Here is a 27,201-nt window from a genome sequence, read left to right as displayed (position 1 = left end):
CACCACTTGATCCTTGGTGCTGCCCTCACACTCCTCCTCCTCTTCTTGATAACCAACGTCATCCTACAAACCACTATCCTATGCTGCCTAACTACACTTTCTCCGGTCACCACTTTACAGTCTCCAATCTCCTTCAAACTGGCCCTCCTACATAAGATATAATCCACCTGTGTGCATCTTCCTCCACTCTTGTATGTCACCCTATGCTCCTCCCTCTTGTTAAAATATGTATTCACCACAGCCATGTCCATCCTTTTTGCAAAATCCACTACCATCTGACCTTCTGCATTCCTTTGTTTAACACCATACCTACCCATCACTTCCTCATCCCCTCTGTTCCCCAACATGCCCATGGAAATCTGCTCCAATCACCACTCTCTCACCCTTGGGTACAATCATCACGACTACATCCAATTCACTCCAAAATTTTTCATTCTCATCCATTGCACACCCAACTTGTGGAGCATACACACTAACAACATTCATCATTACACCATCCATTTCCAGCTTCATAAACATTACTCTACCCGACACTCTTTTTACCTCCAAAACACTCTCAGCATACTGTTCCTTCAGAATAACTCCTACGTCATTTCTCCTCCCATCCACACCATGATAAAACAATTTGAACCCACCTCCGATACACCTAGCCTTACTCCCCTTCCATCTGGTCTCTTGCACACACAATATACCAACCTTCCTTCTGTCCATCATATCAGCTAGCTCTCTCCCTATACCAGTCATACTGCCAACATTCAAAGTTCCGACCCTCACTACCACAGTCCTAGCCCTTCTCCTCTCTTCCTGCCTTCGGCCATGTCTTCCGCCTCTTCTCCTCCTCCTTCAGCCAACAGTAGCCCAATTTCCGCCAGCACCGGGGCCTCGACTGACAGACCTGAATCTAGACTATGCTACTCAATTTTAAGGTTAACAACCCAGTAAAAAAAAACTCACAATGAAGCACAGATTAATCACTTCTAGTCAAATAGAACTCGCAGTATGAAAAAATACAGTTAAACAGCAGTAAAATGCAATTAAACAGTCAGTAGATTGCTTTGAAACAGTAGTGCACAAATCACAGCAGTAACAGACAGCACAAATAAAGCAGCCATTCAGTAGAATACTGTCATCAATTTAGTGAGGCCACCAACAAGCAGTAATAAATACGGAGGATTAAATGCAGTTGAACTAAGATGCAGCAGAATGTAGTAGAAGGAGATATAGTTTTTTTTTTTTTTTTTGTTGGAGACAGAAGATAATGAGATAATTCAAGGTTCAGAAGCTAAAGGGATAGGCCTTTACTAAGTTCTCACTATAAACAGTAGAATGAGCTGTAGTAACGTGACTGGGGGGGGGGGTGTCCACTATCAACTTTATACTAGAAGCAGGCAACTCAAAGCCAAGACTCAAGACCACCACAGCAGGTGGGTGGGACAAAAAAAAAAAACAGTTGTGCAGATTACACAGATATACTGTAAAACAGAAGTGCAGAAACAGTTGGAAATAAGCACTTATCTTTTTCCAATATGACAGCACAGCAAATGGCCGAAGGCCTCTCACTGCAGCTTTGAACAGCTTCAGCAAATAAGTTATGCAAGGAGATCATGGCAGTTTACAATGTATAGTTGAAAATGTCTATATGCACTTCCAATTAGGCCAGTCAGTATTTACTGAGAAAAATTCATATATTGGGATGTCAAGCACAGCAAAAGGTTTACAGCCAAATTTGAGTTGTAGAATATTTTGAAACATACTCTAATATTGGAAAAACAGCTTGCGGGACTGTGGGAGTTTGCATGATAATTCATGCCAAGACCTACATATCTGCCATGCTACTTTCTACTCTCATTTTCAATTGAAACTGAAATGGGAAGGCTCTAATCTAAAATCAGCTGGAGTACTTAACCTCATGTCAAGAAATTACTTCATTAATTTCTAGCCCAAACTAGCACCTACTGCTAATACTGAATTTTACAGGCCTCTTGCATTGTACAAACTAAACAGTTTGCACAGCAGACAGTGTTATCAAGGTGTCCTAGAAGAAAAAGTATTTTTTAGTCTAAACTGTGTTAACTCTGCAAATTATCCCCAGATCTCAAAGGCTGTATATGGGGCATATTATAAGCCTGATGAGACCACCTTAAACAGTAAATGAATAAATATGCAATAAAAACATCTTTTAATGGGGATCTTCAAATCCCAGGTCTCCGAAATGTAGACGTCAAACACAAACCATGTCTGAGTAATAGTAATACATTATCCTTAACACCTCTAACTGTCCTGATATTCCACTACTATTTTGGTACCACAACTGCTAGTTTAAATCCGATCAAACGATGCCTTCAGCTGGATTCAAGATCATCACACAGCATTTCCCCTACAGACAACAGTGGGGAAAAATATTCACTGAAAGCCACGTTTGTCAAACTCCCACTTAAGTTTTTCTGCAGAGGAAGCAAGCCCTCCTTGCACCTTCTACCCTCCCCCCAAGCATACCAACTCCAAGGATGCACAACAGTGGGGAAATGGCAACAGCTAGTATTTGCTAAAAGCGGCTTTCAGCAGAACCTCCATCACTGCTGTCAATCCTCAAAATTAGTCACACTATTCTCACATTCCCCTTCAACTTGGGAACCTACAAATCAGTGCACACACTGCAAGAAATCAATGTGACATTGATCACAAAGAAAAACATCAGCAAAAATAACACCATGAAACATTAACTTTCACTATGGACATAAGTACGCCAACTCTGAAAGAACTCAACCTTGTAGTCAAGGGGAAAACTTCTAAACCCTAAAGTTTCATTAGCTCAAAAATTGAAAATCAGTGTGTGTGTGTGTGTGTGTGTGTGTGTCTGTAACTAAAATGGATTTCAATGCATCAATAATCCGATTTTACACACATCAATTCTTGAATCCTGTTTTGCACATATCAATTACACATGTATCCAAATAACAGCTACCCATCAGACAGAACAAAAATATTCACAGGACATGCACAGACTGTTCAGTAGTAGTGTTGAAGCCTTCCCATCGGATTTAACATAAAAGTTAAAAGAAAAAAAGTACCTAGTCTGTTTTTATCTATGGAATACTTCAAAGTTCTTTAAGCTTCTTTTAATGAGAAATCTGGTGTAGAACCGGTCAACATTTTTGTTGCCCTTTTCTGCACAGCTTCAATTCAAGAAAGTCCTTACATACGTTGAACAGTTTGCAGAGGAAGAATAAAGATAGTTATGTAAAGTACTAACTATAAACATTTATCTTAGGCTTAGGACTTGCTCTACTCAGCTTTGTTCAGTCTCCTGGTATTCCAATATCACTACATTCTACTGTGTCAGCAGCAAGTTGAAGTCAATTAATCAACTTATTTCCCTTGAATTCTGAAACAAAAAAGTCCTACTTACTGAAATGATAGATCTGTATTGGCAGTTTAATCTCCATCACCATATCACTGGCAGGCAGGACTTGGTCAGCCCATTACCTAAAACTTCATCAAAACTACTTAGACATTCATTCTAGCAGCTGCAATGTCCAACTCAAAATTCAGGACTGCAATACTAGCCCAAACAAGACAACTTCTGAAATGTGTTAATGCTTCATCAGTTCAAGAACATTCTGAATTAAATAAACATCCTGGAAAACAGACTCTCTCAAAGTCTCAAAACTAACACAATGTAGATTATGGTGAAAAGACTCAAGGGACCAACAATATTTATTCAACTGCAAAAAATTGACTTTTAAACATCCCAATGGAAGTATTCACTTGGTTATTTTATTAAAGCCATAAAGTTTGTCAGGGGGGTAGTTGTTCAAACCTAGCCTTTTCAATTCCTCGGCTGCAAAGTCCTCTCCCTCAGCACATTCAATTGGGGGGAGGGCAGAAATTTGCTTTTTATGCCCAAAGATACTGCTAAAATGCTGCATTTACCTTTGACTATTACTGTAATCAATATATTTCAATCTGTCCAATGTCATTGATTTTACCCATCCCTTCAAAGTTGACGAGACCTCCTATATACCACCAAGGGTGAAAAAACGTTTGACCAACATGTCCACATACCAAGCAATAAAATGGCACCTTTCTGAACATGCAGTTCACTCAGTTGTTCATTCCTGTGGCAAATTCTAAGGTACACAAGTCCCGAAGCACTGCTCTCCCATCTATGGAGTTTCTGCTGCTCAGGGACTGTTGACAATTAAAAGAGAAATATACTTTGATCTATTTTACACAGTGGCACAGTAAAATAAATCACCCAGGTGAATATTTCTATTTCAGTACAAAACAACTGAATACTTCCCCAAGTGAAAATCCCCATTTCAACATAAGAAAAACAAAGAGAATTAAAAAGTTACATGAAAAATTAGTAAAATGTTCACCCAGTAATAAGTGCATACAGCCTGACAGACTCATGAAAAAATACACCTTCTAGAAGAATTATGCCTAACAAAACACAGTTAAGAAGCCCTTCAAAAAGTCTGTCAACCTCAGGGAAGTCAAGCTACTCAAAGGACAAGCTTTTAAGAACATCTATGGCAAACACGATTAGGAGCCTGCCTGGAGACAGCCATACCCTATAGGAGTCAGAATGAGTGACTTAGGCTGGCAGTCAGTAGGATTCGTTACAATGCTGAAACTACCCTATAGGATTCAGAATGTCTGACCCAGGCCTGGTGGCCTGTAGCATTCATTCCAATGCTGAAATTGCAAGGCAATAAAAGATGCAAAAATGCTACCACCACAAAGAAACTGGACTGCCGGAAAGATGTAGGCATATTAACAGTTTTCATTCTGTTAAAGCCCAAGTTAAATTTACTATTGTAGAGACCTGTAGACCAAATAATACTGATTAAGTAGAAAAACATATATTCGGCCAAATGTTTCATACTCATGATGCAAGCAGTGGATATTCTTTCACTTCAGTGTCTAGAAAGATAGACCTTCCCCATTTAGTTTTACTGGCCAATCAGGAACAGGTGACCCAGCTGAAGCCAATCAGTACTACTAGTCAGCGAGTATACATTACAGTATGAGCAAAGAGACAGGAACCTGTAAAAGGTCTTCAAATCCCCTCAAATAAAATAGTTTCCCATAGCAGCAGCAACCAGCAATACTCCATTATTGAAAGAGCAAAACAGTTATGTAAAACCAGGGAGCTGACCGTATCGATTCACAACTGTTGCATTCCCAACAGTCTCATCCCTAGCTGCCCAGCTCAAACTGAAAACCCCATTCTGCAGTAAGAAATCTGGCCCATTATGGCACAGCCCCATAACTAAACTTTACTACACTAGCTATGATTTCTCTTCCCGGCAACCAAACTGTAGGAGTTGCTCCCTCTCCTCAAAGGCGTTACATCAAACCTCTATTTTCCACTCTTCAAATAAAAGTGCAAAAAGAACATCTAAAAATCCAATTGTCCTTAGACCAATCACATAACTTAACTCTTCATGCCAAACATACACTGCACCCACTTTAATAATGTATACACCTGCACTATAACTCAGCTCTGCGAGAACACTTGCTGCAACATCACCAAAAAAGGGCAACTACACTTCCACTTTCAACACCCTCATACACACAGCCTTGCCATTACTTTCTGTAAATATACACGTGCCTTTTATTTTGTCAGTGCCTTTCAACACCCTCATATACACAGCCTTGCCATTACTTTCTGTAAATATACACATGCCTTTTATTTTGTCAGTGCCTTTCAACACCCTCATATACACAGCCTTGCCATTACTTTCTGTAAATATACACATGCCTTTTATTTTGTCAGTGCCTTTCAACACCCTCATATACACAGCCTTGCCATTACTTTCTGTAAATATACACGTGCCTTTTATTTTGTCAGTGCCTTTCAACACCCTCATATACACAGCCTTGCCATTACTTTCTGTAAATATACACGTGCCTTTTATTTTGTCAGTGCCTTTCAACACCCTCATATACACAGCCTTGCCATTACTTTCTGTAAATATACACGTGCCTTTTATTTTGTCAGCGCCTTTCAACACCCTCCTATACACAGCCTTGCCATTACTTTCTGTAAATATACACATGCCTTTTATTTTGTCAGTGCTTTTCAACACCCTCATATACACAGCCTTGCCATTACTTTCTGTAAATATACATGTGCCTTTTATTTTGTCAGTGCTTGCTAGTTTGTACTTCAAATATAGGTTTAGGACTTGCAATTCACATAGGCCCATGTTTTACAATAAGAAATACTTTCAGTGCCCTGTACCAATTAACAATAAGACAACTTAATCACAGTCTTAATCTCTAGTAAGTTTCTTTTAATTTGGAAAGGGTATTCGGGGGGGGGGGGGTTGCGGTGCTGCACCATTATACACTTACCTTAACGGATTACTTAGAATGGTTTCACCCTGCTGCAAAACAATGAAATCAATACAGTAGTGTGTTTCTTAAAGACTTGTTCAACAGACCAGTACTGCAACACAGAAATACAAGCAATGAGGTGGGGTCAACCACCTACTCCCTTGCCCTATTTTATATCCTCCAACTCAAAATAATATAATCTGTTAATACAAAGAAGCACTCCTCTACCTATCTCTGTGGTAGCACGACTTTACAGCTAGAATATACAAAAACAGATGCAAGAGTGGATCCCCAGCGCAAAGTACAGTGTGTCAAAACTCACTGCAAACCCTTGTTACAAAACTATAAGCACGTCTGCATGCAAAGAGCACACTCAAAAGGCAGTAACTTCAGATGGCACTGCAACTTTTGGGTGGAGTGATACATTTTTCAATAATCACCCTTAACCTACATGCAAACCTACCAGAGTCACGGACTGAAATTCTGACTTTTTAACTGCTTGGCTCCATGGAGCACAGCAATATTGCCCCGACTGTGTCACAGGCAACCAGAATTCAATTAGCAACCTCAGTACACAATATAGGCTGGGGGGGACTGAAGAGGCATGGCCTGTATGTCTCTTCTGGGGTAGGGAGGGGAGTTCACGTAATCTGGGTATAATGGGTGATTTTTGTATGCCTTTGGAGGCATAACGGATGGTGTTATTCCCTGGTAGAGACAAAGAAAATCCCAGCTCATGCCTTGAAGAGAGTTACGTCTGCATGTCAGTAAAGCCCCTTGAAGAAGCAAACGGAAGTTATCATTTTTCAGTTCACTACACCCCTCTCCAGTGCCTTGCTGGGTACATACTAATATGGCTGTGGAGAAAAAAAATTCAAACTATGCCTGATGGGCCCACCTGGATGATCCTCACCACAGTAATCGGTAACAGACTGACTGGCAGGGAAAGGGCTGATGATTGACACAGGCAAAGAGCATTAAAAAAAATCTAGTTTTACTTCTCCTCCAGCAGTCCAGTTGACTCGTCAGATGAGCGGCCTAAGACACACTTAGCAGAGATAGCCCTGTTCGGGAAAAAAAGCCAGGGGCTTTCTAATGAAAGTAGAAAAGTCCATCTGGTTACTCAAAGATAAGGATGCATCAACCAGGGTCAGCCTTACTGCCCTTGGTGACTGTTAAGTTTGCCTATGCCTATCAGTTCTGAGCAGTAACTGGCAACTTCTGTCTTATTTATTTTTAAATTCATTTTTAAAGTGGTTCAATCAGGACTGCTATTCACATTACTGACACATTTAATCAAGCAAGTGTAGTGCTAATATTAACTACTTTTGGTTTTGAATCACCAACTTCTTATCAGAGTCCATGTTATGCAAGGTACTAAACTAAGCATGGTAGCTCATTTATCAAATGCAAAGTAATTCAGTACTAAGCAGCTTACTATAATTACTTATTATTGGTCATTATGCTTTTACTCTCCAAAAATACTTCTACCATCTCCATTTGTTGTCATATGAAGCTTTTTTTCACTCCATGCTCATTATTTTCTATTTGATGGTTTTGAACACAGGAGTGTTCTATAGGGTGTATATAACAGTCTTAAAATATGCATATGGTGGTTTGGACACCAGCAAGATGCTACCTATGACAACACCCACCCTTTGAGACTACTGCACCCCGTATACTGTACCCAAAACACTGCAAAATGCAGAGATTTAAAATGTACTTTTGTACAATTGTAGATGTCACTGAACAGTGTACTTGTGCCCTTTAGCCTTAACACTGTTGGCCCTCCTACATTTGTTTGTCTGTGAGCCTGACATGTAGAAGCACAACAATTACTTTTCTAATTCTGTATTTTTATCTATTAACTCCATTTGTGAGGAGGACTGTAACGCTTGGAAACTAAGGGCAGGAGGAGGAGGAATAAGAGGGTTTTCTCAGTACCTTTTACAAAAGCAATTAATGAAAAGTACAGTTTGTGGGCAGTCAAGCTCAACATAGCTTGTCATGACCTTCTTAAAGTGTGTATGAGCTACGCCCACCGGATATATATCACAAATACCATTTATTTTATTTACCATTTGTTAACCGGGTTAGTCTGGCTGGGCAGAAGTCCTTTTACAACAGAGACCCCAGCAAAAAAGCTCCAGATACAAAGATTACATAGAACAATACAGATCAAAACAGAACATAAGAATCTGTCTTCAACATTCATTAAAAAGGTACATTTAATAATCTTAATATAACATGTAAATGATATAGTTGCATGGTAACAAAGAAAAGTAAAGAAAGGACCAGTAAGTAGGCAAGTCTTACTTATAGCGTGGAGTCAAGTCAGGGAAAATTTTGGGGAAGGGGCAAGGTAACAGGATGAAAGACATAGGTGAGAGTTGTCTGATACAGTAATAGCATGTGCCTGTGTTCTGCCACAACTATTTTAAACATACTACAAAACAAGTATAAATATTGCAGTTTTTTGCGTTTGTTGTTGACGTGGTGACAGTGATCTGAGGAAAAAAAGTGAGAAAGGCAAGCAGGTAGTTAGTATGTGCAGAGGAATAACTTCACTTTAAATGCTGAAGAGACCTCATTGATCAATCCCAGACAATGATGGCAAATCACTGCTGGAATGATGCTATAGCATAAAAAAATTATAGCATTTTAAAACAGTATAATATATATACAGATATAGATAAACACACACACACACACACACGCTCATAGAAAGTTACTAAGTTATTGGCCCTGAGGTTATAATCCTAGCCAAGAGTTTAGCCCACGTTTAGAAAAGTCAGTAACCAATGCCCCTGTCCAGCAGGGACACAGGTGGAATCAGAGGGATGTATTTTTTTGTTTCCAATCCAGTTAACCAGGTTAATATTAAAAAGGGATAAAGAGGTACTCTGATGTGGAGAGGGAGTCTATTCCACAGATGGGGGAGTCTCTGGAACAGAAATCTGTCCCGCCAACAAGTCTTATTGATGTCACAGACCAGGTTGAGGCCACGTGTGCGGGTTACTCGAGTGGAGCTCAACTTGCAGATATGCAGCGGTCCCATCAAGGCAGGGTCCATGATCGCCTTGTATGCCAGATAGAAGTCACCTTTGAGGAGTCTGCATGAAACGGAGTAGAGGGATAGGGCTTTTTGCCCATCTGTGTATGGTAGATTTTTGAGGCCCTGAATTCTCCCGGTGAGGAACCTCAGTCGTCTCTCCAGCTGCAGCATGTGTTTTACAAGGTACATACCGAACTGGGCATTGTACTCAATAATGGGCTTTATAAGGGAAGACTACAGGGATGTTAGGACCTCCTTGTTCCCTGGATGAGGTAACCATACTTATGAGTTGGGCAACATAGAAAGCTTTCCTTACAAAAGGAAGCAATATGGTAGTCAAAAGCCTGGTTGCTATCAACCTGGGTGTCCAAATCCCTCACAACTGACTGCGTGCTTTGGACATTGTTATTAATGAGATAATTTGTGGGGATGTCACCCTCCCCAAAGGGGATGATTATGCATTTATTTGGTATTCAGCTTGAGGCCATGTTTCTGGTAGCAGTCATTTATCTGGGTGACACCCTCTTGGATGATGTCTATATCACTAGGGGAATGGATGACAGCTCCCAACTTACAGTCATCTGCAAACTTGGATCAGCCATAGCCCACTGGTTTTGACCTGCACCACAGAAAAGTACATCCAAAATAACATAGGCCCCAAGACGGAACCATGGGGTACGTCACTCATTACGAGTCCACTGCTTGAGGTGGCTTCCTCCATTTTGACTAGGTGAATTCCATCAGTGTGCCAGTTAGCTACCCATTTGGTAACAAACTCTCTCAACTAGGCATCAGTCCGTATATCTATTATGCCCGAGTGAGGAATAGTGTTGAACGCTCTGGCCAGGTCAAGGTAGGCGGTGTGCACAGTCTTCACCTCATCCATGACTTTGGTGACTGTCTCAAAGAAGTCGACCAAATTTAACAGACATGACCTCCCCTTGACGAAAGCCAAACTGCGTGGGATTGAGTGTTTGGAGGTTGCCAATGTCCTTGTTAATGAGGTGCATGATAATCTGTTCCATGGCCCTGCAGATCTATCTAGGCTGATGGGTCTATAATTTCCTAGATCGGTGGATGCTCCACCTTTGTGCAAAGAGATGACAGTGGCTGTCCTCCACTCAGCTGGCACGAAGCCAGTACTCAGGCTTCGTTTGAATAGGGAGCTTAATGGTGCTGCATGTTCCTGCCTAAGTTCATGTAGGATGCAGCCTGTGATGTTATCAGGTCCCATGGAGGCTGTATTTTTTCCCTTTTAGAGAGCAGTGATGACCTGTTCCCTAGATATAAGGGGAAGGGGGCAGGTACTGGGTATGTCCTGATTTACTGTTGGGCGGGGGGGGGGGGGCAGAGGGGTGAAGTTTCTGCAGAATAAGTCAGCCAGCAAGTTTTCTATATCCACAGCATCTGTACATGTGGTGTCCTTGACCACCAATTCTGAACAGATCTGGGTGCTTCCTTTGAGATTGCGGAAATATGTGAAGAAGGCCTTATGACTGTCTAGTAGATGTGGCCGATTTGGACTTGAAGTTGGATTTCACTAGTGCTCTTATCTGCTTGTTCAGGCTAAGGAGAGATTGCTTCCAACTGGAAACCTGCTCCTTCTTGGTCCTGAACAGCAACATCAGCAACTTTTTCCTTTTGTAATAGAGTTTGTTTATTGCAGATGTCCACCAGACAGGTCTAATCCTCCTTGTGGAGGATGATGTAGTCCTGTCAGGTATTCCCGATTCCATGAATATAGATACTTGCACAGTGCTCTGATGTAGTTTTGGATATTGGTGCCAGTTCCTAAAGAGGGGATGGGGGTTGTGAAGCCATTTATACCATCTCTCAGGACGCTGTAATCAGCTTTGGTGAAGTTTTTTTTGTTTGACCCAAGCTGGGGGGGGGTCAGGGGAGATGGTGACTTTGAAAGGGACCGCTTTATGGTCAGATCTTACCAGGAGGAGGATACTGCAGGGATGCTTCAGTGGTTACTCATGTTGGTTAATACCAAGTCTAAGATATTATCACCTTGTTGGGGTACTCCAAGGCATATGCATTGACAAAAAAAAATAAATAAATAAATCGAGAAATCTCTGGGCATTTCTATTCTAGCATAAGTAGTTCTTCCAATCTATGTTTAGGTAGTTAAAGTCACCCAGGATCAGGGTAAAGGGCTGAATCTTGATACATTCAAAGAGGCCCAGATAGGCAGATTGGGCATCGTGTGTCAGATTTGGAGGCCAGTACATAGCTATGATTTGTATAGGGGTCTTGTTAATGGTTAACTGCACCTGGAGTGTCTCCTGTGCATCATATTGTTTAATCAGTCTGGAGGTGTGCATACCTTTAATACATAGCGAAACTCCACCACCTTTGGCTTTACTGCCCACAGTTTGGGGTCTGAATGTATGATAGGATGAGTAACCAGGTAAGGCTGGGGTCCTCTCTGCACCTTTAAACAAGGTTTCTCTGACTGTGCAGATGTCAGCATTTTCCAGGGTTAATAATGCTTGCAAGGAGTGCAGTTTCATGTTTAGACTCCATACGTGTATGTATAACAAACATTATTATAATACATAAATACATATACAGTAATTTTTTAATTATATATATATATATATATATATTACACATACATACATATATACATATACATACATACATATATATACACACACACACACACACACACACACACACACACACACACACACACACACACACACACACACTTATTTGCATTGTTTGTTTACCGGGATAGTCCACTGGACCAAAATTAGCCCATTTTCAGTGGCGGCCCGGGGAGACAAGATCCACAATAAATGAACAAAAGCATCAAATCAAATACATAGACATACGGCTGCAGTACACATATACATCAGTACAAATATTAACACCATAAATCATGTATACCTACACGGGTCTACTTCAGATAATCGAACTTTCAAATGTTCGACTTTCATATGGCCAAGACGATATGATCAAAAATTTAAAAGTTTGAACACCTGATAGAAAAGTAAAACAAAACAAATTTACATTGATGTTTTTAGTACAAATACATAAATCATGTAAATACAGATAATGAAACATCAGTTTTAACTATGTACAGGAAGTAGTTTCTCAGAGTATGGTAGTATAAGAGTTGTAAGCAGTTGAATGAGTCAATAGTATCAGGGATATTATCAGGTCACTATCTAGAGGAAGCATGCTAGTAAAAGTTGATACATATGATGTTTACTTCTGCAGAGACTGCGAGTATTGATTGATCTTGGTGGATTGTAATGACAGAAATTTGAATGACCTTTTATGATTGAAATGGGTTGCTTTGTCATTATTAATTCATAAGTATTCCATTGCTTACTGGGAAAATGTAGAAAATAAAATTAAAACACGCTCTAAAAATAGTGCTGTATTATACAAGAAATATAATTTAACACAACCAGAAAGGTGAATCAAAAAAATGCATGCATGTATACATGGTCTTAAAAATGTGTGCAAAGGGCCTATGGTTTGAAAACAGCCCAAAGTTAAACTTAATTCATGACCGTCCAGATGCATTTTCTTTGAATGTGGGTTTCAATACCTAATCAATGAATGTTTGTTTCAAAGGCAAAAAAAGTTACTGTTCATGCCAAGTCTGTTTTCATTATGAGACTGCATTGTTTTGTTTAGCAAATGGCTATCGGGTGTTTGAGCTATAAAATTTTGAAATAAAAAGTTTTAAATTAAATCCAAATATCTCATTGTTGTTGAAGTAAAGAAAGAATAGTATTCACACGGACAGGTTTGAACAATGTTTATGGTAAATAGGGAGAAATATCCAAGTAATGAGACACTGGAATGGCTGTAGGGGGGGTTGCTGCCACCAAGGGGAGCCCATATCCATTACCCTGCCTGGGGCCCCATTTGACCATCATCCAGCTTTGGTCATAGTCACAATCGGAGATGCCAGTTGTCGGAGCCAGTCAGGCGACTGGATTCTAAACTCTTGAATGACTCCCCTGATAGCATCATGTTTCAGAAGGCTGTTATTGGAAGACTGATGGGGACGTGACAGTCTCCTTGAATAATGGGGGAACTAAGAAGAAAAAAAGCTTAAATAGTCAAGGATTTTGTACTGCTGTACAAGCACTACTTGAAATAGTTTCAGCCCAATAGCCATGTGAGCTGAAGACTCTGATTCCAGTCAGCGTGTGAACTACACAGTTGAGAGTCTAAGGTAATTTTTGGTTGTGTTCTAGTCAGGAAAAGGTCATGAAGCAGTTCCATTCATTAGAAAATTCTGTACCGTCAGAACAGTACAGTTAACCTTAATATGTGACACAAATTCATTATTTTATTTCTAAGTGTGCTGTCAGTGAATCTTTTATATTACTAGAGATGCTTTATTGTATGGTGTGCGACACCCCTGCACTGGCCAAGTAATCAAGGTGTCTCAATCCTCACCATGACAAGTACACACAATAAAGTGCAATTTCCCTTAAAAGCACACAGATCACAGTCAGTCTGGGGCTGGTTTCTCCCTCTTTCTCCAGATCCCCAAAAAGACTCCCCACTGGCACAGCTATAGGGTTCAGATCTCAGCACAGTGGCCAAGCTATGACCTCCAGCACCCTATCTGTCCAACCAGTGCTTCGTGTCCCTGCCCAAGTAGCTGACACACACAGGGATTTGACTGATATGCAAACACACACACACACACACACCTGGGAAAGGTTGGCACAGGTTTACTAGTTATGCCTCCTTCTGCCCAGACTATGCCTCCTTCTGCCCAGACTATAATGTAGTACCAGCTGCCACCAGCCACCCTTACTTATCAGCTACTAGAAGGCTCTTGGCAAAGGGTGTCCAATCCTACTGTGTAATGTTACTATTAATCCAAATGGTAGTTTTGACCAAGACTTGCAAGGCTATTTAGGAGTGGCCTGTACAGTGTCACCAACTACATATGCAAGTACTCTAAAAGCTTAAATATCTCTAAACAAACCAGTCACAATTAAAAGGTTTAAATATATTTAATAAATAATAAGAGAACAAGACAATACTCAGAAAACAGAGTTAATTCAGAGCTCAAAATCACAGGAAACATTTTAAAACAACATTGCAGGACAGTCCCAAATAAATACAGAAAACATCTAAACTAATCTTTACTATATTCCTATCTATATCCAAGAGATACTATGCCTTAAGTTTTACTTGCAGACAACATGCAGGCAGAAGTGCTGAGTGGATGTTTCTAGGTCCAAGACAAGATACAAAATGCACAGTCTCTCTCTGTGAGAGCTGTTAAATTAATCACACACATTTTACTGCTGGGTTAGCCTGGATTACATCACTTTTTTTCACCTGACTTAAGTTCCCAGGCTGAAACAGAAACTAAGACGTTTAACATCTCTGTGTTAAAAAATACATCTCTCAGATGTGCTCAGAACTGTGTAGCTGCTAGGAAGTCATAAAGCAATCAAGCACTTTACATTTTAAACCTAGTAATTACTTTTCTTTTCAGATAATAGAAAAACTAGCTCTAGACATTGTGTCCGTTTGCTGCATTAAAACTAACTTTTATAGCACATCGTGAAGCACTTAATTTCAACTTAGTTTCTTGAAGTTTTGTAAGTTAATCTTCTATGTTCCAGCAGGGTATGCTGTGGTTACATTCTTGAAGCTCAGTACATAAACATACAGCTCTATATAAATCATATCAATATTCACAAATGACACAGAATTATTAGATAGCTAGGCTGGCAGTGTCACAGTGTATTCTGCATCATGCAGGTAGTTTTATTTGGCATGTTAAAACTTCCATCCAATCTGGGACAAAGCAGAAATTCCCTAAGACTCCAAGAGCAGAACAAGTTATTTCTTACATTTATTTCATTGAATTGCACTTCTTAACACTTATAATTGTGCTATACAGCTAATCTACTACATTTTGCACTGTTATAAAGCTTTCCGTTACTGTTTCACTACATTTGTGTACTGTTTATTATACTGTTTTAACTGTATTTTTCATTGCTAATGTTTCATTACTGTAATTGCATTTTTACTGAATTGCTTAACTGTAAATTGCTTTTTCATACTAAGAGTTGTATTTTCTGTTTGTGAGTAACTAGTAGCTGTAGTATAGTTCGCCACCCTCCCTCGCTATTGGTGTCTTGTTCTTATTCTTGGTGGCTTTGCAGTTGCCCGCCCCTACTGTAAATTTGATCTGGGACACTCCTCCCAAGTCTAGTGGCATTAGCTCATTCTACCTAAATACAGACAGAACATTTGAGAAGGCCAACCCACTTAGTTTCTTAACTTTGAATTATATTCTGTTCTTCCTTTCCCACTTTCCATTTTATAATAAAAACACTTTGCTAGAATCTACCATTGCTAGAATCTCCTTGTGTTCTGACTGAGTGTGCTTCTAAAACAATCTGGAAACATAGAGCTGATAAGTATATTTTTGGCACTTTTTAACTGTTCAAAGTTCTGCACAGTCTTACTTTTTGTTTGAATGAATTAGTTATACATTTGCTGGCGTTGTTTTCTGATACTCCAAGTGCCTCCATCTTGATTTTTTCCTAATTTACTGCCTTCTGCACTTGTTTTAGTCATTTTTTTTATTTAATTGCATTTATTTAAACTGTGTTTGCTTTAATATGGCTACACACTCAAGTGTGCTAGCTTGCACTGTTTTACTGCTGATTTAGCTACTTTTCTGTAAAGAAAAAAAGTTCTAAACTTGTTTCCTGCCTTTCCTGTAATTAGTCTAGCCCAGATAAGGACTTGCTGTATCCAGGAATGTTTGAAAGCTTCTGAGCCCCCCCCGCAGCCCTTCTGTGTTGGAGAAAAGCCTTCTAGCTTATCAGTGGGAGTGGTAAGCACTAGGTAGCCTATCTACCAGAATAGGAGTTGTTTCTGGCCCAGAAATTGTAGTTTATTTGGCTGTTTGGGCAGTCTTTCTATCCTTTTCAACTTTCTGGTTTAAAAGCCCGTGCTTGCGCAGGTTTGCGCTTGTGTAAGCTCCTCACTGCGGTGCCAAGCGGAGGCAAACTATTACTGGTGTCAGAAAGTCTGCTCTTCAGTATTTCTCTTAGATCTTGCTAGTTCTCTCTCTCTCTCTTGCACTTCAAATAGCCTAATTGCTTTGCACTTCAACAGGTTTTTGTCGCAATTATTGTAGCACACCTAAGTGCCATCAGCACTAATCATTCTTCACGGAAATAGCTCCAGTACTTAGTAGTTATGACCACCTCCCCTGGCATGATTAAAAGGCAGTTTCCTGTGCTTCCTCCAATTACCCTAGTGCATTGGGCATTCTGAGGCAGTGTAGCAACGGCCCCATGCAGACAGACAACCCTCTCCTCTTACCTCCCAACACTCAAGACTTGTGAGAGATGCACTTATATCACCAAACTGGATGCTATGCACTCTCCAGCCAAGACCGGTCAAGCTGGTCAAGAGGAGAATGTCAACACATGCACCACACCACATGGAACACGTAAGCCCTCCAGAACACCCACTATCATGGCTATCACATAAAAACACAAACCACACACACACCTTTGTGGCGGCACTCAATAGAAATGTACCCAAACAGCAGAGACCTCCAAGACAGAAACACACTAGACCACCACAACACAGCACAAACCACAGGACACATAGCTCACCTCCATAGTGTGCCCCTCAACCTAAACACCCAAGGCTAAACACCTCGCCCAGTACACTAATCATAGATGACTCAATAGTGAGGCACAAAGGTGTCCCACTCACGAGGCTGAATAAAGGAGCCTCGTAACAGTCAGCTGTCTATCAGATGCCAGAATCCAACACAGAACACATGCACTCAGATCACTCCACAAGTACAAGTTTGACTCTGTCATTGTCCATGTGGGTGTGAATGACCCGAGACGCACCTCCCTGGACTACATGAAAAAAGGGACATGGTGAACTCTCAGATTATGTGGCCCAGGCAGGTATGATACTAGCCCCCGAGCAGTATCATACCATCACAAAGAATGATACCGCAGTACAAACAAAAACTGGTTGATGTCAACAACTGGCCAAGTTTCTGGTGTCATTCTGAGGGGATCCAGTATCTGTCTGCTTGGGATGACATGATCGACAGACCTCTATTCTTTGCCAGAGATGGCCTGCATCTGTCACCACTAGGTTTCCGGGTACTGGCCAAGGCTCTTGCCACCCCTATAGTGCCTTTTTAAGCGGTGTTCCAAAGACCAAATTACCACCATAACAGCTATAAATAAATGCACTCCAAGGGTCATGCTGCTCAACGCTAGAAGTCTAAATCTCAAGATGCACTTGCTCAAAGCACTTCTAAAAATGGAGAACATCGACATTTGAGCTGTAATGGAGACCTGGTTTAAAGCAGCAGAAAACACCCCTGCACTACCAGGCTATAACTAACTCATTGCACATCATTTGGTCCCAGAACATAGATCGAAGCTCCACGGTGGTGTCTTCATGTCTCCATATTCATAAAGGATATGCATACCTCCAGACTAGTAGCCCAGAATAAGGCAACGGAGATGCTTCAGGTACAACTAACACTGAGTAAGACTGCGATCCAGGTCATAGCCTGCTATAGGTCCCCAACCATGTCCTTAGACTCTCTCTCCATGTTCCTAGGTGCCCTGGAATCTATCAAGGTCGAACCCAACACTCTCATACTACGAGACTCCTCCATCAACTGGGAAAACTACTCAAGCACCAATGCACTGGACCAACGCTTCCTGGAATACATCAGTTCCAAAGCCCTGGACCGGCTCATTCTTACCTCCACTTAACATGGGCAACCGTTGCTCTACACCAACAGTCAATTCCTCCCTGGTTAGATCCAACCACAAACTAATCCCCATGAAAGTCCACATTTCACCCACACCCCTTGCAAAAGGTATCCACCATGAAAAACCTCTCCAAAGCTGACTTTGGACTCAACAGAGGTGGCCAACTTCACGGCACCCATGCCAATGGAAAATTGATGCATGACTGCCGAATCATACACCAATGCACTGTATGAGCATGTACATACATACATACATGGAACTAGCCATACCCAACAGTACTAAGACGCTCTCTTCAGAGAAAAAGGAAGCCAGTCTGGTGGTCCCGTCATTAATAAACTCTACAACAGAGGGAATAAACTGCTGTGGAAAAAGGTGAAGTTCCAAGACTGGAAAAATTCCCTTATTAGCCTCAACGAAAAATTGAGATCCCTCATCAAAACCCCCAAAGCCAGATATGAAGGCAAAATTGCAGGAGACACAAAATATCAAGAATCTCCATGGCAATACCCAGATTTGCTCTCAGCTACTGCACAATGGTACCTCCTATACTGAGCCAACAGATATTGCAGACATACTGACCGACAGATTCAGTGCCAACCCCCCCCCCCCCAAAAGGACTAATCTCAATACCGGAAGAATGCCAGGCACCCTGCATTATTGCAGCACAGGTTAAAGCTGCATTGTGCAAGGCCAAAAATACAGCTTCCATGGGACCAGACAATATCCCTGGCTGTGTTCTACATGAATTACATAGTGAACTGGCACCACATCTGTGCTCTCTGTTCACTCACAGCTTCACCTCAGGCTTTGTCCCTACCGAATGGCGCACTGCTACAGTCATCCCTCTCCATAAAGGAGGAGTGACTACAGACCCTGGAAATCATCCCCGCATTAGCCTGACGAGTCTGATATGTAAGGTTATGGACCGCATCATCATGGACCTAATTAACAAGGATATAGGGAATCTCGAAACTCTAGATCCCAGGCAATTCGGTTTTGTGAAACGTAGATCATGCCTGCTCAACCTGGTTGACTTCTTTGAGTCAGTCACCAGACCGATGGATGAAGTTAAGGCAGAGTTCATACAGCCTACCTCAATCTGGCCAAGGCTTCTGATACCATTCCTCACTCAGGAACAAGAATTATTGATAAACTCACCAAAGTAGACATCAACCCCTATATCGTTATGTGGGTTGCAAATTGGCTCACAGATGGAGCACAGTGTGAAAGTAGCGGACTCCAAGTCAGACTGCCGACCAGTCACTAGTGGAGTCCCACAGGGATCGGTCCTGGGTCCTCTCCTGTTTGGCATCTACTTCTCAGAAGTCCAGGCCAACACAGAGGGACTCTGGCTGACCAAGTTCGCTGACAACTGCAAGCTAGGAGCTATTAACTCCCTAAGTGATGCAGACATCTTACAGAAAGGCGACACTGAGTCCAGTGACTGGTGTTGAAACCATGGCCTTATGCTTGATGCCAAAAAATGCATAGTCATCCCCTTTAGGAATAATGCAGTTCCCAATAATTACCACATTGATGGGAGCCCAGTGAACACTGAAGGAGTTATAAGACTCATACAATACCAGGCTACAATTCTTACCACACTTTTTGGCCACAAAACCAAGACCGAAACACTAAAGGTGGAGGAGTGTCCATATTCACCAAGGATATTCACACCTACAGGCTACTTGCCCAACACAATGCATCTGAAATTCTCCAGGTGCAACTAACACTAGGTAACACTGTAATCCAAATTGTAGCTTGCTACAGATCCCCCACCATACCCCAAGATTCTCACTACACCTTCCTAAACATACTGGAAAATATTAAGATACAACCAAACACCCTAATACTATGCGATTTCAACTATCCTGCCATTAATTGGGAAAACTATTTGGGTACCAACTCCTTTTCCCAACGGTTCTTGGAATTCATAAATTCAAACTCCCTGGATCAATTAATCCATTGTCCCACCAGAGGCTCCAATATCCTAGACCTGGTCATTACCAACATGGGAGATAGATGCTCCACATCAGTGGTCACCCTCTCATTGGTCAGGAATGACCATAAGCAAATCACCTCCTCATTGGTCAGGTCTGACCATAAGCAAATCACCCTTGACATCCACATCCCACCCCCACCCCCCACCCCCAGTAAGGAAACCTCCTTAAAAAACTTCTCCAAAGCCAACTTCATGCTACTGAAGTCAGAAGTGACAAACTTCACAACACCCACGCAGACGGGGATCTGGAAGTTCGACTGCAGAATCCTACACTAAGGCACTGTACGAGCACATCCACTTGTGCATGAATCGTGCCATCCCAAATAGAACTTAGATGCTCTTCTCCAAAAAAAAAAAAAAAAAAAAAAAAAAAGGAAGCCAATCTGGTGGTCCCCTGCTATAAACAAACTATACAACAGAAGGAAGAAACTGTTGCAGAAAAGAAGAAAATCCCAGGATGCAAAAAACTCCCTCACCAGCCTCAGTAAGAAGATGAGATCTCTCATAAAATCCTCAAAAGCTAGTTATGAAAATAACAACAATGGCAACAAGTAAAAGTTAATGATCAATTTAATAGTGTTTTAATGCTGTATAGGTGTGTCCTGAAATGTGTCACGCAAACATATCTGCTGTAGTTTCATAGGTGTGTACTAGGCGAATGGCCCTGGAGCCTTTACAAACCTAGCCCTTAGGATTACCCTAGCATCGTGCCACCCAACCTTAGCTCCCGGTGCCTCTGTCGAGTAGAGCCACTGGAGTGATCCCCGGGGTGAATTTTCTATTTCCCATCCACTCATCAAAATTTCTCTTGAAGAGGGCCAGTGAGGTGCTCTGTTTGGCATATACGGGAGGTATATTCCATAGCATGGGCAGTCTCTGGGTTATGAACCTGTCCCTACAGCTTGTTCTGTTGATTGTGGTAATGAGGTTGATGTCTCTGGAGAGTGGTGCAGAGGGAATAGGATTTTTTTAGATGTAGCATTTCTACCAGAGCTGGGTCAGACATGGGTTCGTAAGTCAAGCAGACATAGCCTCTAAATAGGCGATATGAAACAGAGATAGCCTCTAAGTAGGCGATATGAAACAGAGAATTGTTGGAGTTTTTTTTTTTAGTCTGTCCATATAGTACAAATGTTTAAGACCTAGGGTCCTCTTTGTGAGGTACTTTTACGATCTCTTCAGTTGCTGCAGGTGTCTAGTGAGGTACATGCCAAACAGGGCATTGTACTCGATGACTGGCCTAATGAGGGAAGAGTAGAGGGAGACAATGACCTCTTTCTTCCTGGATACAAAACCCTTAGTAATGAGATGTGCCACACAGAAGGACTTTCTGACTACAGTGGCAATGTGGTGGTCAAAAGAGAGGTTGCTGTCAACCTGTGTTCCCAGATCTCTTATAACGCCTTTTGTGTTCAGTGGATTAACACTGATGTGGTTATTCATGGGAACTGGGTTTTTCCCAAAGGGGATGACAACACATATTTTTGGCACTGAAATTAAGACCTTGGTTCTAACACCAGACATTGTTCTCAGTGAGGCCTTCCTGTAGGATGTCAACATCACTTGGGGAGTGGGGAATGGTATCAAGGCCTTGGCCAGATCAAGGTAGGTTGTATGAACCACCTTGCCTTCATCCACAGCTCTGGTGACTGACTCAAAGTAGTCAACCACGTTGAACAGGCATGATCTACCCTTCACAAAACCAAACTGTGTGGGATCCAGAGTTTGGATAGCCCCTATATCCTTGTTTATTAGGTCCATGATGATGTGTTTCATAGCTTTGCATATCAGACTCGTCAGGCTAATGGGGCAACAGTTACCAGGGTCTTCCTCCTTTGTGGAGAGGGATGAATGCAGCAGTGCGCCATTTGGTAGGGACAAATCCTGAGGTGAGGCTGTGATTGAACAGAGCACATAGGTGAGGTGCCAGTTCACTCTGTAATTCATGTAGAACACAGCCAGGGATATTGTCAGGTCCTATAGAATCTGTATTCTTGGCCTTGGATGGTGCGGTTTTAACCTGCGCAGCAGTAATACTGGGTGCCTGGCAATCTACTGGTATTGTGATTCACCCTTTGATGGGGGAGAGAGGGGTAAAGTTGGCACTGAATCTGTCGGCCAGTATATTAGCAATATCAGGTGGCTCGGTATAGGAGGTACCATTGTGCAGTAGATCAGAGCTGGGTATTGCTGTGGAGATTCTTTACATACCCATAGAAGGTCTTGTGGTTGTCTTTACTATCTGCTGCAATCTAATTGCATAGCTAGCTTTAGAGGATTTGATGAGGGATATCAACTTTTTGTTGACACTGATAAGGGAGTTTTTCCAGTCTTGGGACTTCACCTCATTCCACATCAGTTTCCTCCTTCTGTTGTAGAGATCGTTTATGGCAGGGGACCACCAAATTTGGCTTCCTTGTTTTGGAGGAGTGTCTTGGTTCTATTGGGTATGGCTAGATCCATGCATTTGTGTACATGTTCATACAGTGCATCGGTGTATGATTTGGCAGTCATGCAACTATTATCCACTTACTAGCACCAATAAACGAAACTCAAACTGAGAAAATCCACTGAAGCACTGGACTTCAAATGGCAGCAATACTTCCAACTTTACTTCCAACTTTATTCAAGTGAAGAATGTACCATAAAACGTATAAGAAGTACTGACAACTACTAAAAGCTGAGACTGGCAAACGAACAAAAACAGAACTGTAGAAAAAAAAAACAAGTAAATGTTAAGCGCTTTTCGTCCGGATCCTATCCGGACTTCTTCAGACAAAAAAAAATCAATGTTGAAATGCAGTTTAAATAACCTCGCCATGTAGTAACTAACCTATCAAGTCCCAGTGTTCAAACTTTGAAAAATTTTAAAGTCGTATTTACTACAGCTCATATGAGCGTAATTAAAAAGATAAAACTATTTAAAATACAATAAAATAAAGTAACTACCACTATTCTAAACATATTTTACATCAGGTCCTTCTAATATAATACACATTGTCAATAATTAGATCGGCAACCAGTAAAACTACTTTGAATGATATCTACTGTTAAATGAATGACAACTAGCAATTAAGCATGATATGATTGATGAAATGCTCAATTGCTTATGAACTTAATGGTGTGCGTTTAAAAATCAATTTTAAACAACCACCCATTAATTCATGAAGTATTATAAGTTATCTACTATGTTCCTATAAAGTTCTGACCATCCTGTCTTCTAACATACAAAACCACTACTGTGTTATAAGAATCCTTATAAACAACTATTCTATTTGAACCGGAATTTGTGATTGTATTTATATTCAACATAAATGGCAAATGTATGTAGTGATCATGAATAAACATAAAAAATAGAGAACTGTTGTTGTGTCTTTCGGCTTTTCCCAGTTAGGGGTCGCCACAGCGGAACTCCGGTCCGCTAATGATTGATAGTTGATTTTTACGTGCTGAGTTACCAGCCCTGACGCACAACCTTCAACGAAGGTACACCCATTCACGCATGTCTCCACGCAGAAGACGCTCTAGCTGAGAATCGAACCGAACAGCATCTTACTGTGAGCCGACAATGCTACCGCAGCACCAACAGAGAATGTTTTGTTGTTGGGGCTTTCGATTTATCCCGGTTAGGGGTCACCACAGCAGAACTCCGGTCCGTTAATAATTGGTAGTTGACTTTTACGTGCCGAGTTACCAGCCCTGACACACAACCTTCAACTAAGGCACGCCCATTCATGCATACCTCCACACAGAAAACGCTCTAGCTGAGAATCGAACGCGACATCTTGCTGTGAGGCGACAACGGTACCGCAGCATCACTATACAGATGAAGAAAAAATTGTTCTTTACTTACCCATAGAAGATATTGTGGTTGTCTTTACTATCTGCTGCAATCTAATTTCATTGCTAGCTTTACAGGATTTGATGAGGGATCTCAACTTTTTGTTGATGCTGATAAGGGAGTTTTTCCAGTCTTGGGACCTCACCTCATTCCACATCAGTTTCCTCCTTCTGTTGTAGAGTTTGTTTATGGCAGGGGATCACCAGATTGGCTTCCTTGTTTTGGAGGAGTGCCTTGGTTCTACTGAGTATGGCTAGATCCATGCATTTGTATATGTTCATGCAGTGCATTGGTGTAGGATTCAGCAGTCATGCAACTATTATCCACTTGTATGGGTGCCGTGAAGTTAGCACCCATTCATTTCCTTTATTTACTATATTGTTATCTGTCAAAAAAGGGCTAGTTTACTGCTAAACACAGATGTTAACTTTATGCGAATGTGTAGAGATCTGCAAGGTGTCGCAGCAGAAGACACATTTTACTGCCCTTTAGCCATATTTTAATCATTGCTCATGAATCAGATGGGTCAGATGCATGTCTTATGGTGTGTAGCATTTTTATTTAGAAATGTTCCAATATACACATTTGGTGTAATTTTTTTTGTAAATGTGGGAAAGTGAGCTTAAATGTAAATCAGAGGACTGCCCCATTTGTATGTTGTAAGCATATTAAAAGTTGGTGATAACTGTATATGGAGATAGACTATCACACTTAATATAAACAAAGCAACACAGTAATGATGACAAAGTATTGCGTTTTAAAGCAGAGGTCTATAAATTTGCTGTGTGATGGACAAGAATTACCTACTTTCCACTACTACAACTACACCTCAATGATGTGCAAGTGCTGTCAGATTATCTTAAGGTGATCTTTTCACAGGCCCCACCTCAGTGCTCAACTTCCTTAGATCTCATCCCCCTCTATTTCCGTCATCTCCTTTCAAGACTGCACACCCCTTCTGCAAATTCCTGTATCCGCCACAAGATGGTCTGTTTCCTTTTTTGAAACAGAATACCAGAGTTTGCACATAGTTTTCCAGACTACCAGTCAATTTATTCAATTTCTGGACAATCGGGGGAAAAAAAAAACGGATACGTGGCAACCCTATGGAAGATTTTTGGATTTTGCAGTCAATAAGTTTCAGGAGAGGCCCAAATGGGTCTGAACATGTTATGTAAGGAAAGTTTGGCATTTCAATATTTTTTGTAGTCAGACTAAATGCAGAAGTAAATGAAGATGTACTTGACCAAAAATCAAAAGTATAACTGAGCTCAAACAGTGTATGGTCCAAATAACCAACGTTCACAATTAGCATCTCTGAGACTTGACAGATGTTGAAAAGGAGGGTTGATGTGCTCATTCCATGAAGGAGGGCATAGCTAAGATGATCAAACCCAGCCACAATCATTGGAAATGCAAATGTTTTCCTGGAGACAGAGTTCCAGCTCACCAAGCCAAAGCTTACTGGTAGCCTTTAAAAAAAAAAAAAAAAAAAAAAAAACCTACACTGAAGTATGCTTCACAAAGGAAAGGCACTGATATTCCATTGTACCCCCCCCCCCCCCCCCCACTATAAGCTAAATGTCCTCACAGCTGGGAAGCCTGTGCGGTCACAAAACATACTCACTGCTTCTATGACTATGACTACTGCCCCATTGACAGCTCTCATCTTTGTACACCTCTGATGATTAACTCCATCCATCCATTTCTGCACATGGGGTCGGGCTCCCTCAAGTTCAAAGAATGAAAGGGAAGTCCAGCAGAGGAGGACTTCCAGGTCTACAAGTAATGGAGGGGGCATAAAAGACCCAAGAAATAAATTAAAAAAATGTATTACGTTCGTCAGATCTTGACTATTTTAAGTGGGTGCTTGGAAAAAGTGGTGGGAGTCAAGCTCAGTCTACTTTTGTACGGTGCCTCTCTGCATGGGAAGACACAAGATAATATGCTGACAGTGCTCTATTGTCATCTGACTAACGCTCACTGTGACTGCATGAGAACGTATATCCTACAATGTTGACTAGAAAAATACTCCAAGACTGCTTAACGCAGAAATCTGTACAACTGGGCACTGCAAGTGCCATTTAGAATTATTCTAGACCGTCATCTGCACCCTACATACTTCCACACATTTCTACTACTTACAAAACCTGTCAGTGTTCATGTATTCTCATCAATCGGGAATAATTAAATTCATACAGTTTGATGAGATTAGCTACATTTTGAAAACCATGCCCTCACTAGATAGATACTGTTTGTTCCGTGAATAACGTAAAGCACTTTATTTTATGTTTGCTGCATGCATGATATAGAGATGTCATACGCAACAAAATTTCAAATTGTCAACACCCAAAACGTATACAAAGCTTACCAATATACATGCAGAGTTTAACATAGGCATTTTCTCGTATGCCTTCAGTATCCCAACAGCCATGGCAAATGCGAATTTACTTGTCTTGCAAACTGTTTCTCGTGACAATAAAACATAACCCGCTGCACAATTCAAACCGCCTGATAAGATAACCAGTCCACTACACTGATGTTAAATGCGACTTTCGTCAATGGGGTGGAGCCTATCGGTATACGGTTGCTTCGCCATTTTATGAATGGCAAATTTTGTCAAGAACTTTATGATTGCTTTAGTAATATTTGTAAATGTGCTGTTGTTTGACCTAGAAACTGTCTTCGTTGTGTTGTGGAGAGTGACTATGAAGTGCTTACGCACTGTCGTTATATTTTAGTGATTACATTTATATGTATGACATTTAAAATGAAGCGAGCATAGCGAACGCTTGGGATTTCGAAAGCCGAATTATTTTCATTAGATAAGGCTACCGCCCGATTCCTTGTCTGTAGGCAGGACAGTCCATATTGAGGCAGTTGCAACCTGGAAAAAAAAAAAAAACATGTAAAATTGCAAACGTCCTGAAATTTTATTATAAAATATTTCGTAAGTTTTTTTTTCCTATAGTTGCATAAAACAATTTGGTAGCTGAAATACTTTTATATGACGTGAAACAACTCAAATTTTGTACAACTGAGATTTTATTTTGACAACAAAATGAAACCCAGTTCTTCTCACGAGGTGTGTATCATGGTTTGTCTTGCACAATTACATATTTTGGAAACTATGCCCATTTTTGCTATCTGAAAAGATAACGAACAATGTCTGAAA

General features: G+C 41.0%; 1 protein-coding gene across 1 annotated transcript in view; it reads right to left on the bottom strand.

Annotated features, from left to right (window-relative positions):
• The window catches only part of CENPM (centromere protein M), a 562,514-nt gene extending 535,928 nt beyond the window's left edge, over positions 1–26,586 (bottom strand). Inside the window, exon 1 of the mRNA XM_044075405.1 lies at positions 26,398–26,586. Within this exon, the coding sequence (XP_043931340.1) occupies positions 26,398–26,460 (63 nt within the window). The 5' untranslated portion in view covers positions 26,461–26,586. The remainder of the gene's footprint in view (positions 1–26,397) is intronic.
• Positions 26,587–27,201: the final 615 nt, after the last annotated feature.

The sequence above is a fragment of the Protopterus annectens genome, chromosome 1.part1 (assembly GCF_019279795.1).
Source record: "Protopterus annectens isolate FY-2018-M chromosome 1.part1, PAN1.0, whole genome shotgun sequence".
NCBI lineage: Eukaryota > Metazoa > Chordata > Ceratodontiformes > Protopteridae > Protopterus > Protopterus annectens.
The sequence above is the reverse complement of the archived record's forward strand: the minus strand, read 5'-3'. Positions and strand labels throughout refer to the sequence as shown.